Source organism: Mytilus galloprovincialis, chromosome 3, assembly GCF_965363235.1.
Source record: "Mytilus galloprovincialis chromosome 3, xbMytGall1.hap1.1, whole genome shotgun sequence".
NCBI classification, from domain to species: domain Eukaryota; kingdom Metazoa; phylum Mollusca; class Bivalvia; order Mytilida; family Mytilidae; genus Mytilus; species Mytilus galloprovincialis.
The window spans coordinates 8,266,889-8,284,359 of NC_134840.1; the positions used below are offsets into that span (position 1 = coordinate 8,266,889).

The window sequence follows — 17,471 nt, forward strand, 5'->3', positions numbered from 1 at the left end:
TGTATGATCGTCTGTGTATTTCATGTAATAGAACCCCTGAATTTGCAGAAAGTAAAGAAAATGTCGGATTTTCCCGATTTTTTTTTAGTTTTGCACCCTGTGTATGATTGTATGAACAGGTAATTTCATAATGTCATCCGACTGAGGTAAACAAAAATGTCGGATTCCAGCGAATAGGATTAAATGATTATTCTAATGACGGTAAGAATTGTTTTTCTTTGTTTTCAATGTATCATACAAATTAATCATATTTTACAGAATTTTCATCTGATTGAAAACTGGTTTTCTTACGTTATTTTATTAGATTATTTATTAAAACACAATTTTAATGATAAAACAATATTTAAACAGTGGCGGATCCAGGGGGCGTAGATAGTGTACGTCCCCCTAATTGATTGCAAAAAAATCATGTTTTTTTCACAGATATTTGTAGCTGATATCTATTCCTTTTTCTATAGGTACCCCCTTTTTATATCGAAATTTAATTGAATTTTCGCAAAGGAAATGATAGTTTTACATTTTATTTTTTTCAAAACTGAAAGAAGAAACATTTAGTAATTGTTTCCAAAATTAAGGGAATTCGTAACAATCCTATAGTTTGAAAAAGGTTTCTTAAAATGTGGTACACATAATTTATTGTTTTTTTCTAATAAAATGAAAACAAATGAAGATCTTGACCTTTTAGTACGTTTTACGGTTTCCTAAATATTTTAGAGGCGGATACATTAAAAAAAAAGGTGGAGCTTCAGCCATGGAATAACATGAAAATGAATATGTTATACCATGGCTGAAGCTCCGCCTTTTTTCCTTTGGATTTTAGTTGAGATGCATATTTAATTAGCAAAGTATGGTACAACATAAATTTGCATATAATATACCATGGTTTTCCCTCACCACACTTTTTAAGCAAATTATTTCATAAAAACATCAAAGGAAAAAATCCAATTTATGTTACAATAAATAAAATGCAATTTAGACGTGTCCTTACTGAGTTTGGTCAGAGACATATAATACATTATTATAAATGTCTCTGGTTTGGTCATAAACTGTGTTAACTTAACAGTACAATAGCAGGAATGTTATTACAGGGGCGCAATTGGTGCCGAATGCCTATAACCTGCCTATAAACTTTGTTACTGAAACGTACATAAATATAATTAAGGAGAACAAATTAACAACTATATCTCAGCGCCTTATTAACAATTAATCGGAGAAAATCATGATCCTGTGCTATACAAAGAAGGAGGACCGGCGTGAATTTCATATGCGTATAAAATAAATATATATATATTATATTTGAGTGTCACACATTGATTGATACAGTTCATACATACAAATAGATTTTTAAAAGTAATATCTTTAAAATTCAATCAATGCCTCGCCAACAGTTGACTTATGAGACACTTTAAAAACATACATGTACATATTTACAATAAAACTGCATGTTAATTTGTTAAATATTTCTAGAGTTTAAAATCTAATAAATTATTTTTTTCAAAATCGCTTTCAAAAATACAATTAAATATAAAATGTTAATAATAATTATATGAAATACACTATTAGAGCTCTTATTCAAAAAGTTATCAGTTGTAAAATAGACATAAATATACTAAAAATATAAATCTCAATGAATAAAAATACCTTATTTTACAAATTTAAGAAAAACAAATATGCTTAATGTTTAAAACTTAGACGAAAACTAGGCTATCAAAATAAAACATTGTATATCTTCAATCAAATGTAAATAATTTCCTTTTCATAAAACAGTTCTGTAAAATTTTACATAGACATTTCTGAATTTCCTCGGATCTCATTATAAATATAAACTTATCGTCCATATGCATTGTATCAAAATTCTCAATTAAATAATTATATTCACAAAATAAATCATATCTAATTATGTCTGCATATAAAGGGCACTCCATCAGAAAATGTTTTTCAATCTCTACATGTCCGAGATCGCGGTATATGCAAAGTCTATCTTCAATTGGAACTTGCGGCCTGGAGTAGCGACCCGTCTCCAAGGCCAGAGGTAACGAGCCGGCTCGAAACATAGCCATATATCTCCCTTGACTAAGTGGAATGTTCATTTTTATTATATATGATTCAACGTTTACGGTTTGTTTGTATAATCTGTATGTACGGAGTTTGTTTCCGTTTAATGTACCACGGTCGTTGAAAATGTCTTCACACCATTGATGATTGTCCAAAGTTGTTCTAGCTTCGTCGTCGCGCCGCCCAACACCAAACTTTACTTGGGAGTCGATTGTTTTCAAGTCTGTAAAGTTCGCACAGTAGCCGAAGACACGATTTCTGCAGTTTAATTTTGCATGATGTCCAACCCATGTCACCTCTTGTAGATAGATTTGAAGTGTGTTTTCCAACATTCAGAAAGAATTTACATGCTCGAGTTTGAACGGATGAGATGCAACTATAGTCCTTATATCACCAAACACCACATCGGTATAGAAGAACTGGTTCTATCATTGTGTTGTATAACTTAGTAAATACAGAATGGGTCATACCTCCAGCTGTTATTACTTTTCAACATAATGCACCAAGAGCACGGCTGGTGGCTTTAGCGATAGTTCTTTTGCATTTTTCTGGAATGTTAAGTGTTCATCCAGCCATACGTCAAGGTATTTGTATGAGTCGGTAAAAAGTAAAGTATGTCCACCACATGTACACGTACTTTGCGAAATGTCTATTGAATGACGTTTGAAATATCATGCTTAGGTGTTCCAATGATAAAGGAGGGTTTAAAGAAACTTGAAATTGTAGCATTGTAAAGACGTTACTTTCCCTCTTACAAATGTGTACCATTGAAGAAAAAAAATAAACGGCCCAAAATAAACATGTAACCTATAAAAGGCTGTATGATGAAATTCAATGTAATGTTACATTCACTGACATGGACCACATTGGCTCTTGTTCAATAACGTAATAACAGCTTAAAATATTTTTTCTCTACCATATACAGTCCCCTTCCAAAAAAAAAAAAAAAAAAGATGAGGGATATCCCTGTAAGTCTTAGAGTGACTTGCTGTTGAGGAAAGAGAAAAACTTGACAATTTTAACCATAAAAGGGCAAAAATCATTATATTTTGAACAAATAAAAAAGGGGGATACATGTGGTATGATTGTCAATCAACAACTATCCAACACAGAACAAATAACTTGGATTTAAACAATTATAGATCATTGAATGGCCTTCAACAATGAAGGAAACTCCTACCATGTAGTCTACTATGATTTTCGCCCTGACATGACAAAATGTTTAACAAAATGGTCCCATGAATCACTCTTTATGGAAGTGAAGTATGGGGTGTAAGCAAAGTGTTCAAAGATTCAGATCCATTTGAACATTTACATATAAAATTTATGAAAGTAATTTTAGGGGTACACTACTACAGTGCACTACTACAATACAGTGTCTAGCTGAGACAAACAGAATCCCTTTGTACTTAAAAATTCAGCTTTTAGCTATAAACATGATAAATTTCATTGTGAACTCAACTAATTCTTTAGTCTATAAAATATATAATAATGTAGAGAAAACAAGAAAATGGGTTAACATTGTAAAAGACTTATGAAATAAATTAGGTTTTTGCCATCTTACTTTTGATACTATTAATTTAAAATATTACATAAATACTATCCAACAAATATAAAAAAAGAAGATGTGGTATATGATTGCCAATGAGACATCTCTCTACAAGAAACCAAAATGACACAGAAATTTAACTATAGGTCACCATACAGCTTCAACAATGAGCAAAGCCATTATCGCATAGTCAGCTACATGTATATAAGGCCCCAAAATGACAATGTAAAACAATTCAAACAAGATAACTAACGGCCTTATTCATCATGTTTATGTACAATAAATGAACGAAAAACAAATATATGTAACACATAAACAAATGATAACCACTGAATTACAGGCTGCTGAATCTTTGACCAGGCATATCAAATTATGAAATGAATTGTTCTATCCTTAAATGTGAAAAATTAAATTTCTTTTGTAAGACTAAAAAAATTGGAAAAAGGCCCCTGTATATTGATATATATGTAAATTCAAAACTGACAGATCAGTTTTCAGTAAATTTAAACTCAGTTTCCTTTCCCTAGCAGTTGATACAAACATTGAAAGCAGTAAACGCATTTGCATATCCTGTAATAGCTTCAAGTTTTTGTGTTTTGGTCTGTTTTTCTTAAACTATAAGCAATAAGTCAACTATATTTGTTGTATAGAAGAATTGTGAGCTGGGCATGCCTGCCTGGCATGGTTCATCTGACCTTGACCTCATTTTCATGGTTCATTGGTCAATGATTAGTTTTCTTGGTTAATGTTCAGTTTATGTGACAGTTGTAATAAAGTTTTATATTTAGGACTATCAACATAATATCAATGATTAGTAAAGAAAACGAGACATTTCAGCGTTTGCACTCTTGTTAATTTAAGTTTCTTGTGTTTAGTATGACGTCCATTATCACTGAACTGGTATACATATTTGTTTAGGAACCAGCTGAAGGAAGCCTCCTGGTGTGGGAGTTTCTCACTGCATTTAAGACCCATTGGTGGCCTTAGACTGTTGTCTGCTCTATGGTCAGGATGTTGTCTCTTTGACACATTCCCCATTTCCATCCACAATTTTATGAACATTAATAATGTGTTAATATAGTGTTAACAACCCCTGATTTTAAGTTCCTGGATTGTGATAGGCACATTCATAATGTTGTGGAGTTTAAACATATGTATTAGAGCTCAACCTTTTCCTTAACCTGTGACAATTGTGTTCATAAAACAACAAATAACAATCTGTACATCTTTTGGTCTCTAAGGGGAATTTGCCTCTTTTTTCATATTTTTATGTTCAAATTTTCATATTTTAAGACGAATTTAAAGTACAAATTTCTATGATGATATTTAGACAAATAATGCAGTTTCTCTTTAAAAATGACTTGAAAAATATATGTGAGGTCATCTTTGTATGTTATTCTATGCATTTTACAGTCAGTTACAATACATCTCGTGTTCCAAACAATATGGGTATGTCTCCATCTTTCAATGTAAAAAAGCAGGAAATAATCAGTCTAGTAAATCTTTGATGGAATATGCAACTTTTAAGAGATGAGTGGACTTCAATTGTTTGACTTTTCATCTTAGTGGAGAAAATTATGTCTTACCAGTAAGACTTCTTTTCCAAACACATTTGAATAAATTTTTTAACTTAGTAAAACAAGGAGAGATAATTCAAATCAACTAATGTGTTGACGAGGATGCTGGATAATTAACTTGGATATACAGTTTGATTATTCTAGTTTTTGAGATGTATCAATTGTAAATGGGAGTTTCCCATTTACCACTCCCTAGTTTTATATCTTTAATCATAAGGATGAATTATACCTGACATGTACATATACAGTACAATAGTAACAAAAAATATAAGAGCTTTGTTTTCATATTTGTTTTAAAATTCTATTGTACAGTTTTCTTTCTAGTCACATAAATTAAGGTTTTCCATGTACCGGCATATTCCATAACAAAATTATGTTGATTTTGCACAACATGTAGATTGTAAAATAACTTCTGCGATCCACATTTTTATTATAGTTTTCAAAAAAGCTTGATATAAATTGTAAACTACATACATGTATATATTGACAAATTATTTGAAAAAATCTCTACAGTATTTTTAATACTCCCCCACCCATGTACCTTAACTCATTCTCAAATGAAAATACATCATTAGTAGAACTCTAATGCTTGATTTATATCTGTATATTTTTCAGCTGTGTGAGTACTTGAAGTTGTAAAATACAGATGGGTACATTTTTCAATGAAGCTGTGTGAGTCATTGAAAATGGAGTTCAGAAGGATTTATTTCCAGGAAACACAAACAACTAAAAGACAGAATTTTGGTTGATTGTATTTAAGGTGACAACATGTGGAGGACACGTTACACTATTTTTACTGTTCTTATGAAATGCAGATATAGAAGCCATGTAAGATTTGAGATGATTATAAGAAGTGTTGCATCTGCATGCTTTACACAGACAAACAATAGAGGATTAAACTCACAGAGATTATGCACTACACAGGAAAACCACTGTGGTTGGACCTCACAGAAAGACAGATATGTACCCGTCTATAAAACTGAGTTGAAATGTCAGATAAGAGAGATGAGTACTGCTGCAAGGAATTTTAAAATAGATTCTGTACTCCAAAAGGTATATTTACATAACATGTTTATGTTTAATTCAATGTTACAGACACTCATTAACAATTATTGCATGTTTAGCTCATCTTACCCAAGTTTGTTCTGTTCATGACAATTGTAAAATTTTGTTTAGAGTATTAAAGTAGGTGTCCCCCAGGGCTTGATTTTAGGCCCTGTATTATTTTGATTATTTATAAATGATATTGTAGTTTGTATGTAACATATCATGCAACATCAGACTTTTTGCTGACCATACATCATTATATATAGTTGTTGAGGACGAGTATGCTAAGGCTGAATTAATGAACTCTGATATAGAAAGAATTCACTTATGGTCTCAACAATGGCTTGTTAATTTTAATCCAAGAAAAATTGAAACCATGACCATATCTAGAAAAGGAGCAAAACCCCATAATACACCAATATATATGAATGATACACTGATGCTAGAGGTTATAGAACATAAACATTTAGGGTTAATTTTTCAAGAAAACAGTTGTTGAGAAAGTCATGTTATTAAACTATATTATTGATATTATTGATAAAGCTACACCGCGCTTAAATCTTATGAGAAGTTTGAAGTTTAAGTTATCGTGTAATAATCTACAAGTTATATACATGTATAACAGTTTCATCAGGCCTATTCTCAAATATGCGGATACTGTGTGGGATAACATACCAATTTATTTAAAGGACAAACTAGAGAGCATTCAAATAGAAGCAGCTCATATAGTCACAGGTGCCACTAAACTTTGCTCTAAATCTAAACTTTATAATGATACTGGTTGGGTATATCTGAGTGAAAGAAGATCAAGTTAAATTTCAGGAAATGTTTCATGATCAAGCTCCTAATTAACTTTGTAGTTCTCTTACCTCAACAACTTTATCAAGTCTATAACTATAATACTAAAAGGGCTTTTAATGTTCAGAATATGAACTGTAGAACTACTTTTTTTATCAAAATTCCTTCCTACCATCTGTTATTCGTGAATGGAACAGCCTTCCACAAGATGTTAGATGTAATGCATCAAAATTTACACTTAAAGATTATACAATCGAGATACTAAGAAAGTCCCTACATATTAAAATACTGGTTGTAGAAAAGGCCATATACTTCACGCCAGACTCCGATTGAACTACAGTGGCTTAAATGAACACCTTTTCCAGAAGAATATTATTCTTTCCAGCCTCTGTATATGTGGGCAAGTTGAGAGCAGCAAATACTATCTGCTATGTCATTATCATAGACTTGTCAGGACACAAACCATTTCTACACTACTAAGATATGATATACAAACATTATTATCAGGTAGTGAACTTATCAGTGATGAGGAAAACAAAAATATTTTTGAAGTTGTACAAATAATTAATTTAGAAACCATGGAAACAGGGAGATTTGGTCCATAACAACTATTTTTGTGTCAATTTCAATTTTGATGTTGAAACTTTAATTTAATGTAACCTTATTTTCGAAACATTTACAAATTTCTCAGCTACATGTCAGACCATAATTATAAAAAAATGAGTTGATCACATTTTTCGATCAAACTGACTTCTGAGTAACGGGCAAACCACAGAATAAACATGTTAAATGTGAGTTGAAAATTATATTATACGAGTTTCTTATACTATGTTCCTAATTTTGTCATTTTTGGTGGAAGAAGACTTCAAGTCTTCTGAAGGCCAATGGTACCGACTTTAAAATCATTGAATTCTCCGTATGTCGCCTTCGTTTCTGTGTATTACAATTTAATAACAACTTCTGGTTCCTGACACCGATTTTTACACATGATTAAGCATCTGAATTATTTAATTTGTAAATTAGGATTGAAACACAATCACTATCGAAAATATGTACCTTTTTATTTATGTAAATTATTAGATTTCATCTCATCTACATGAACATTATTTGTTTACTTGTAACCGGATGTTTTTACTGTAGATATTTGAAGTACGCATGCGTGAAATTGGTATCGGGACAACTCGCCCTGTTTACATGTTCGCCCTTGAAGTTACGAATTTGCAGACAAGAAGATTTTGTTTTTAATAAATAGAAAGGATCTATTTCTTATTAAATTGTCGTCTTTATTCATTGTTTTCTTTTGTCATGTGAATTAGATGCCCTTCTACTTCAAATGGTTTGAATCTATTTGTAAAATTATTCAAGACTCAGTAGACAAGAACAGTACGTTGCTGTTGGGAGAATTTTGATTAAACTCTAAATGCTCAGAGAATAAGAAATATAATCTAAACTGAATGTACCTCCTTCTGAATAATTTATTGCAATATAAATATAAATCCCTTTTGACAAGAGAAATCTGAGTTTTGTCAGAAATATTTGTTTCACATGTGCAAAGGTAATCACGTGTAGCGGCCATATTGGTTTGTTTACAAATATGTGAAGAAGCCTCTAGAACCATGACCTAAACATAAATAGTTTTCCGAAAACGTAAACTTTATGCAATACTATTTTATCAATCATGATTATTTTCATAAATTTAAATTTGATTATTTAAAGAAATAAAATTCTAACAATTACGATTTTAGATTAGAGATTCTACACAGACATGCTTTGATCTATTTAAAGCCAAATTAGTTTACCTGTGTGAAAATGAAAATAATGGTCTAAATGGATATTAATTTGTTTACTAAACAAGTAAAGACAAATTATGGATGGAAGATAATAATTCACATAAATATTTCAGGACATTTGATTTATTTTAATAAATATAGGATTTAAAAACTGCAAGTGCAAACAAATTTAATCTTCTTCTTCTTCTTCTTTGCTTAAAACTTTACACACTTCTTTGTTATATTAATCTAAACATCTGTACTTTTTGCTGATGATTCAGAATTTTATTTTTCAGTTATTTAGTATTTTGTAAAAAAGGCGGAGGTTTTTTTTACATGTCACGCCGTATCTCAAAAACTATCTATGATTTTTGCTTAAAACTTTACACTTCTTTGTTATATTAATCTAAAGATCTGCATACTTTTTGGTTTTGATTCAAAATTTTATTTTAGTGATATTTAGTTTTTTGAAGAAAAAAATGAGGGGGGATTTCATATGTCCCTCTGAATCTCAAAAATAATAAATGGAACAAAGCAGCCTGGGTTAGTGGGGCTGCTTTTATGGTAATTCAAATTACCTTTTATTCATTTTCTTCCACCTCAGAGCTATCAGCTCTTTGATTTCAATGGGAGACAGATTTATATAAGTTTTTCTTGTTACTGAATCCCAGTATTTATATTTTGTATAATAATATTTCGTGCACTTTTTTGTTGAGCCTGCAACTTTTGTTGCAGAAAGCTCGACATAGGGATAGTGATCCGGCGGCGGTGGCCGCAGTGTTAGCTCACTTCTTAAAAGCTTTATATTTTAGAAGGTGGAAGACCTGGATGCTTCATACTTTGTATATAGATGCTTCATGTTACGATGTTTCCGTCAGTCACATGTCCAATGTCCTTGACCTCATTTTCATGGTTCAGTGACCACTTGAAAAAAAAGTTCAAATTTTTTGTAATGTTGAATTCTCTCTTATTATAAGTAATAGGATAACTATATTTGATATGTGCGTACCTTGCAAGGTCCTCATGTGTGTCAGACAGTTTTCACTTGACCTCGACCTCATTTCATGGATCAGTGAACAAGGTAAAGTTTTGGTGGTCAAGTCCATATCTCAGATACTATAAGCAATAACGCTAGTATATTTGGTGTATGGAAGGACTGTAAGGTGTTCATGTCCAACTGGCAGGTGTCATCTGACCTTGACCTCATTTTCATGGTTCAGTGGTTATAGTTAAATTTTTGTGTTTTGGTCTGTTTTTCTCATACTATAATATAGTATGAGAAAAACAGACCAAAACACAAAAACTTAACACTGTGCATTGAACCGTGAAAATGAGGTCAGGGTCAAGTCAGTATATGCAATAGGTCTACTATATTTGGTGTATGGAAATATTTTATGATCTTCATGTCAGTCCCGCAGGTTTTATTTGACCCTGACCTCATTTTCACGGTTCAATGCACAGTGTTAAGTTTTTGTGTTTTGGTCTATTTTTCTTAAACTATAAGTAATGGGTCAACTATATAATATGTTGTATAGAAGCATTGTTAGCTGTACATGTCTGCCTGGCATGGTTCATCTGACCTTGACCTCATTTTCAAGGTTCATTGGTCTTTGTTTAGTTATCTTGGTTAATGTTAAGTTTATGTGACAGTTGTAATAAAGCTTAGCTTTATACTTAGGACTATCAACATAATATCAATAATTAGTTTAGAAGGCGAGACATTTCAGCGTGTGCACTCTTGTGAAAAATAAAATATTGTTTAAACTTAAAGCTTAAACACATCAAACCAATGGATGACAACTGTCATATTCCTGAACTAGTACAGGCATTTTCTAATTTAGATAATTGTGGATTAAACCTATTTTTTTTAGCTAGCAAAACCTCTCACTTGTATGACAGGCTCATAAAATTCCATTATATTGACAACGATGTGTGAACAGACATAATAGGTACAAATGTCATAATAGGGTTCTTAATTATTTCTAGGTGAACCAAACTATATTATCTTTGATACTTACAATTGGAAAGCTTGCAATTTTCTCAGAACTAAGTTGTTATAGTCATGACTTCATTCTTGACTTTGGACTATCATATCATTTTAATCTCTTTGTAATTTTAATGTTATTATTTTTTTTTAGTTAATTGAAAGTCTTGAAATTGAAGGTGAAGACGTGATTCCTGCTAATTATGCAGAGTTGAGGAATAAACTGGTTCTGTTGGTACAGTATGGATGTGACATACATCATATACACAATCATATTGACGTCTTGGATTTATCTATCACCGAAATCCAAGAGCAGGGAGAAAGACTTAAGGCTGCAAATATGTCTAAATTAACACCTGATCTGTTCCTAACAAGGGATGAATCTAAGTTAGTTTCGGGTACTAAGAAGCTTACAGTTGATAAGAAATCTTCTACAAGAGAAGAAATATTGAAGAAAAAACTGAGCTGTACAACTCAGACTGAATGGCATGAAGTTAAAAAGCACTTCCCTTATAAAAATACATTTGGTGGTACATTGGTACTCTTTTCACAAGCTTGTGCTAAAGTTGACTTACTGTTGGAGTTTGGATTGAGTGCAAAAGAAATAAAAAGCCATCCAAAAGTTCTATCAAAGCAGATTAATTCTATTCAGCAGAGAATTGAGTGGATTAAAAAGGTAAAAACTATACTGATACAATGTATTACACATTATTCATTTGATAATAATGATTTTATTCGGGGTAAAATAATGCAGGTTTTTGGTGGAAGAAGACTTCAAGTCTTCTGAAGGCCAATGGTGCCGACTTTAAAATCATTGAATTCTCCGTATGCCGCATTTGTTTCTGTGTATTACAATTTCATAACAACTTCTGATTCCTGACACCGATTTTTACACATGATTAAGCATCTGAATTATTTAATTTGTAAATTAGGATTGAAAAACAATCAATATCGTAAATATGTACCCTTTTATTTATGTAAATTATTAGATTTCATCTCATCTACATGAACGGTATTTGTTTACTTGTAACCGGATGTTTTACTGTAGATATTTGAAGTACGCATGCGTGAATTTGGTATCGGGACAACTCGCCCTGTTTACATGTTCGCCCTTGAAGTTACGAATTTGCAGACAAGAAGATTTTGTTTTTGATAAATAGAAAGGATCTATTTCTTATTAAATTGTTGTCTTTATTCATTGTTTTCCTTTGTCATGTGAATTAGATGCCCTTCTACATCAAATGGTTTGAATCTATTTGTAAAATTATTCAAGACTCAGTTGACAAGAGCAGTACGTTGCTGTTGGGAGAATTTTGATTAAACTCTAAATGTTCATAGAATAAGAAATATAATCTAAACTGAATAATTTATTGCAATATAAATATAAATTCCTTTTGACAAGAGAAATCTGACTATTATCAGAAATATTTGTTTCACATGTGCAAAGGTAATCACGTGTAGCGGCCATATTGGTTTGTTTACAAATATGTGAAGAAGCCTCTAGAACCATGACCTAAACATAAATAGTCTTCCGAAAACGTAAACTTTATGCAATACTATTTTATCAATCATGATTATTTTCATAGATAAAAATGGATTTTCCTCCTCCTCCTCCTCCTCCTCCTCCTCCTCCTCTTCTTCTTCTTCTTCTTCTTCTTCTTCTTCTTCTTCTTCTTCTTCTTCTTCTTCTTCTTCTTCTTCTTCTTCTTCTTCTTCTTCTTCTTCTTCTTCTTCTTCTTCTTCTTTGTTACATGTCGCGCCGTATCTCAAAAACAATTTATGATTTTCTTCTTCTTCTTCTTCTTCTTCTTCTTCTTTTTCTTGTTCTTCTTGTTCTTCTTCTTCTTCTTCGTTACATGTCGAGCCGTATCTCAAAAACAATTTATGATTATTGCTTAAAACTTTACACACTTCCTTGTTATATTAATCTAAAGATCTGTATACTTTTTGGTTTTGATTCAAAATTTTATTTTAGTGATATTTAGTTTTTTTGAAGAAAAAAGAGGGGGTTTCATATGTCCCTCCGTATCTCAAAAACAATAAATGGACCAAAGCAGCCTGGGTTAGTGGGGCTGCTTTTATGGTAATTCAAATTACCATTTTTATTCACCTTCTTCCACCTCAGAGCTATCAGCTCTTTGATTATAAGATGCAAATAATAAAGGTTGTATTTATGAAAATATGCCCAAACAAATCAGGCTAAATTTAGGGTCTCTTAGTGATTTGTGAACTGTGAATGAAATTTTTATTCAGTATCTTTATTCACTGGTCTTATGTTTACACAGTTAGGGCTTGACTAATATTTTGGCGACTGTAATTATAGCTGGGATACAAAATCAAGCATTCATAACCCTGTATTAAAGGAAAAACTGTGCCATTTCTTTATAACTGTAACATTTTTGGAAAGTTTGGAACTTGTTCTAAATCTTTCTTAAGGCACCGGCCTCCCAAAATACAAGTAGAACAGGTTAGCTATTAAAATACATAGTTCGCTATAATTTTCATGTCTGTGAACATATGCACATATAAACTGGAAAAAATTCTGGGATATATTTGGAGTCGCTCTTTCAAGTTTATATGTCTTAAGGGGCGTTGATGTTTTATTGATGAAGTTGCTCAATCATGTATTTCCTGTGTAGACTTGTTATAATTTTTTCTTGGTTTTGGCCATTGTATTTTTGTCTGCATTGTCTTTCACTGGTTGTTTTTGTATAGCCTTTTTAGTGTTTTCTGCCCTATTTATATGTTTATATAACATGTTTAAATGCTCATAACTTCATTCATAATAGATCCTATCTAAAAGACTCTTGTGTCTATTATAGGTTATCAGAATGATTTTTTTTTTTCGTTTACAGAATTATCCATTTGTAAATAACAAAACACGACTTGCCCTACTGAATTATGATTACCGACAGATGGAAAAGGTAAAGATGCAGCTTGATAGATATTCCTGTGTGTGGTCAGGATGTCAAACAAAACAGGAAGCTGTAAATCAACTTCAGCAAATAGCCCAAATTATACAGCAAAATAAAAACTCTGTTCAACATATTAAAGAGGAAATACAAGACATTGACAATGTTGAGTTGAAAGAGGAACATGTCCAGTTGGTATTGAAGGGAAAAAGACTTAAACAGCTGAAAGATAAATTGACTTATTTTCTACAACTGGGAATTTCTATTGAAGACATTGGTGAAAATATATTATGTGTAACCCCACAACTTAAAGATATAGAAAAAACGGTAAAAAATACAAAAGTGAGTAATATTCATGAAGCTGTGTTACTTCCTCAGATAATGAAGATACAGAATTCATCTGCTTTGAAGGATGTTGACTCTGACATGCATGGTTTATCATCAGTTCCCAAATTAAAACACTCTTTAAAAGTCAAATCTGGCATTTCTGAGTTAAAAGATGTTCTGCCTCTGGCAGATTTTGAAGAGTTACAAAATATGGTTCCTGAATCAAAGTGGAAGAGCAGTATTAAAATTGTTCTGTTTTTAATAAGTGAAGGGTACAGTGTTAAAGATATTAAATGCAATCTACAGATTTTACAACGAAGTGTGAAAATGCTTAGAGGACGTTTAGATAAAGTCAAACAGGTATAAATATGTAATATTTAAATATTTGTCATTACTCGTATGGTTCATGTCAAATTCAAAGATGTTTGCTAATATCATCTTATGGTAATCCATTTTATTTTTGATATACATGTACATGTACCAAGCTTACCTCACTGCCAGATTTTGACAAAACTTAAATCATAGATTTAATAGCATTGTCTTAGACAAGTCTCAATTAGTCTAGATCAACAATTTTTAAAAGAGTTATGACCCTTGGATGTATTTACTTTGACACTTTAACAAAAATATAAAAATTTTAAATATTTTGAACCAACCGTTATGACAGAAAAATTACACTGGTTATATAGCAATTTGACAAACACCAATTTTGATCATTGAGAAGCTTAATATTCCTTTTACAACACAACGTAATTAAAACGTTTAGCTGACTTTACAGAGTTGTCTCCCTGTAGTGTTAGGTACCACCTTAATTCATGAAAAAAATTCAAATGTGAGTTTAAATTATTACGAATTTAACCCTCTCTCATTTTTCTCAATAATAAAAAAATAATAATTTCTGAATTTTCAGTATGCCCCTTGGATATGTAAATTATATGGAAAATTGCATTGTAAGCAATCTCACACATCAAAAAAAGAAAATCTATGTGGTGTGATTGCCAATGAGACAACTCCCTACAAGAGACCAAATGACACAAAAATTAACAGCTATAGGTCTCTATACAGCCTTCAACATTTTATCAAATTTATATCAAAAGTTTATACTGTACATTTATCAAATTTATATCAAATGTTAATACTGTACATTTATCAAATTTTTATCAAATGTTTATATAAGAAATGTCTTGGACACGATAGCTAATCTTCTTACATTTTTTCCAGGTTAGTTTAGAAGTACAACCATCCATTGATCTATTGACAGTTAATCCTTACAGATTTAGAAGTTATCTAAAGGATTTAGAAAAATTCAGAAGGTCCTTAGGAGAATCAACAACAAAAACTGAGAAATTGAGACAATCATTGAACTTAAACCAATCTCAGACCATGATATTGGATCCTATTCTTCATTTCAATTTAGATGATTTAAAAGCTAGAATAAACTATCTGCAAGAAATAGGAATAACTAAAGACAGTATTACCAATGATATATTTTGTCTAGGAATTCCGGTGTCACGGTTAAAAGAAGTTGTCAAAGAGTTGAAAGAAGATGGAGACAAAAAAATAACATTAATGCAAATCACTGAGCATGCTGCTGGGAATTTAGAAACGGGGAATAAAAATAATGGAACAGCGTTCTTTATACGAGATAAACTAGGGTTGATAGGTAAATGGGACAAGATTCAGATAAAGTACTTCAATTGTTCTACCGTAGATGTAGAAAGAAATTTCAAGCTTTTACTTGAAAATGGATTTACAATAGAGATAATGAGAACATGTCCGTATATTTTAGGACACTCCTGTACAATATTAGAGGAATATCTGGAGAAAGTGAAACAAATACAGGCCTCAGACATGTATCAGACAGTATTGACAGACAAAGTTAAACTACTGAATGTCTTACAGTATATGATAGAACAAGACCATAACTTTCAACCTGTTGTCAACGATAACACACCTGTTACTAGGGAGGAAGCTGTTGAACTTTTGTACTTCAAATAATAAAAAATTCCCATACTGTATTTGATGTATAATAATGATTATGCATGTTTATCTGTATTCTGCAAGATAAATCTAACCTTGACCTCATTTTTTTCATGGTTCCATAGCAAGGTTCGAAATTAGTGCTGGTCAGGTGGTGGGAGACATTAGAATTAGCATCTGACCAGTTAATTTTGTCAGCTGGTGGTCCCCTGATTTTGATAAAGAAAAACTGATCAAAGTCTTTATCAAAATCAGGATCAGGACTCTCTTTTTCTTGTCTAACATATGTAAAAGAAAGCATGAAAACAAAAGCAAACATCTAGCATTTATTTCTAAATTTAGTGGTTGTCAAATGAATTTTTCAAGGACCAGTAAATTTGGAGCCAGACCAGTAGATTTTCATTCCACTGGTCTGGCTGTCCAGTACACAAAAAAGCTTAAATTCGACCCCTGTTCCTTAGTCAATATTTAATTTTTGAAGTCTGTTTCTCATATTCTGTAAGTGATAGGCTGACTAAATATATGGTGTATAGAATTATTAAGATTATATACATCAAAATAGAATAGATAAAATGTATGTTTCCTTAACAGGTTCATCTGACATTGACCTAATTTTCATGGATCATTGCTTATTTTACGTTTCAGTGATTTTTCTAACTGAAACTAAAAAATATACTTAGAAGAACATACCATTAAAATCAGTATTAAGGAAGAATATTTATGATATTTCTAAAATAAGATTTAAATAGATGAACACCAACTAAAATATAATAAACTATAAAATACCACACAGAAGAATGTTCAGTTACTGAAAGCAAGTTGCTGATATCTGTATACAAAAGTTTTGCTTGATGTTTTGTTATCAACTAAGATTTTCCCTTTCATAATTTCTGGTTTTCTTTAATTAGTTTTCTGTTTTTGTTGAGCCTGTGACTAATGTCTCGACATATGGCAGCAGTGGCATTGGCTAACTTCTTATTAAAAGCTATATTTTAGAAGTTGAAAGACCTCTATGCTTCATACTTTGTATATAGATGCCTTATGTTATGGAGTATGTTACATTGTCCTTGACCTCATTTTCCTGGTTCAGTGACTACTTGAAAAAAAAATGTTAATTTTTTTCTTATTATGAGAGGATAACTATATTTTGGTGTGTGTGTATCTTGCAAGGTCCTCGTGCCCATCAGACAGTTTTCATCTGACCTCAACCTCATTTCATGGATCAGTGAACAAGGTTAAGTGTTGGTGTATGGGATGATTGTAAGGTGCACATGTCCAACTGGCAGGTGTCATCTGACCTTTACCTCATGGTTCAGTAGTCAAAGTTAAGTTTTGTGTCTTGATCTTTTATTCTAATACATAGGTCAACTTTATTTGATGTATGGAAATATTTTATGATGTACATGTCAGTTTCGCTGGTTTTTGTTTTACCTTGACCTCATTTTTATGGTACATAGCTTTTCTTAAACTATG

The 17,471-nt window shown here is 31.5% G+C and overlaps 1 protein-coding gene across 2 annotated transcripts; it reads left to right on the top strand.

Moving 5' to 3' along the window:
- The first annotated feature begins 2,811 nt into the window (after window positions 1–2,811).
- On the top strand, window positions 2,812–16,036 carry LOC143067106 (uncharacterized). 2 transcript variants are annotated; one of them, XM_076240149.1, is made up of 5 exons: window positions 2,812–2,940; window positions 5,797–6,234; window positions 10,934–11,455; window positions 13,635–14,378; window positions 15,240–16,036. In XM_076240149.1, the coding sequence occupies exons 2-5, from the start codon at window positions 5,950–5,952 to the stop codon at window positions 16,014–16,016; spliced, it is 2,328 nt and encodes a 775-aa protein (XP_076096264.1). In that variant the 5' UTR covers window positions 2,812–2,940; window positions 5,797–5,949; the 3' UTR covers window positions 16,017–16,036. The 2 variants fall into 2 exon arrangements, with proteins under 2 accessions (XP_076096264.1, XP_076096265.1); XM_076240150.1 differs by having other exon boundaries at window positions 13,635–14,033.
- The last annotated feature ends 1,435 nt before the right edge of the window (window positions 16,037–17,471 follow it).

What these genes read in the sequence shown, in the direction of transcription:
- LOC143067106 (XM_076240149.1), top strand. Translation starts at nt 5,950, where the DNA reads ATGTGGAGGACACGTTACACTATTTTTACTGTTCTTATGAAATGCAGA. An exon ending in GAATTGAGTGGATTAAAAAG is followed by an intron (nt 11,456 to 13,634) that starts GTAAAAACTATA and finishes TTTCGTTTACAG; the next exon opens with AATTATCCATTTGTAAATAA. An exon ending in GTTTAGATAAAGTCAAACAG is followed by an intron (nt 14,379 to 15,239) that starts GTATAAATATGT and finishes CATTTTTTCCAG; the next exon opens with GTTAGTTTAGAAGTACAACC.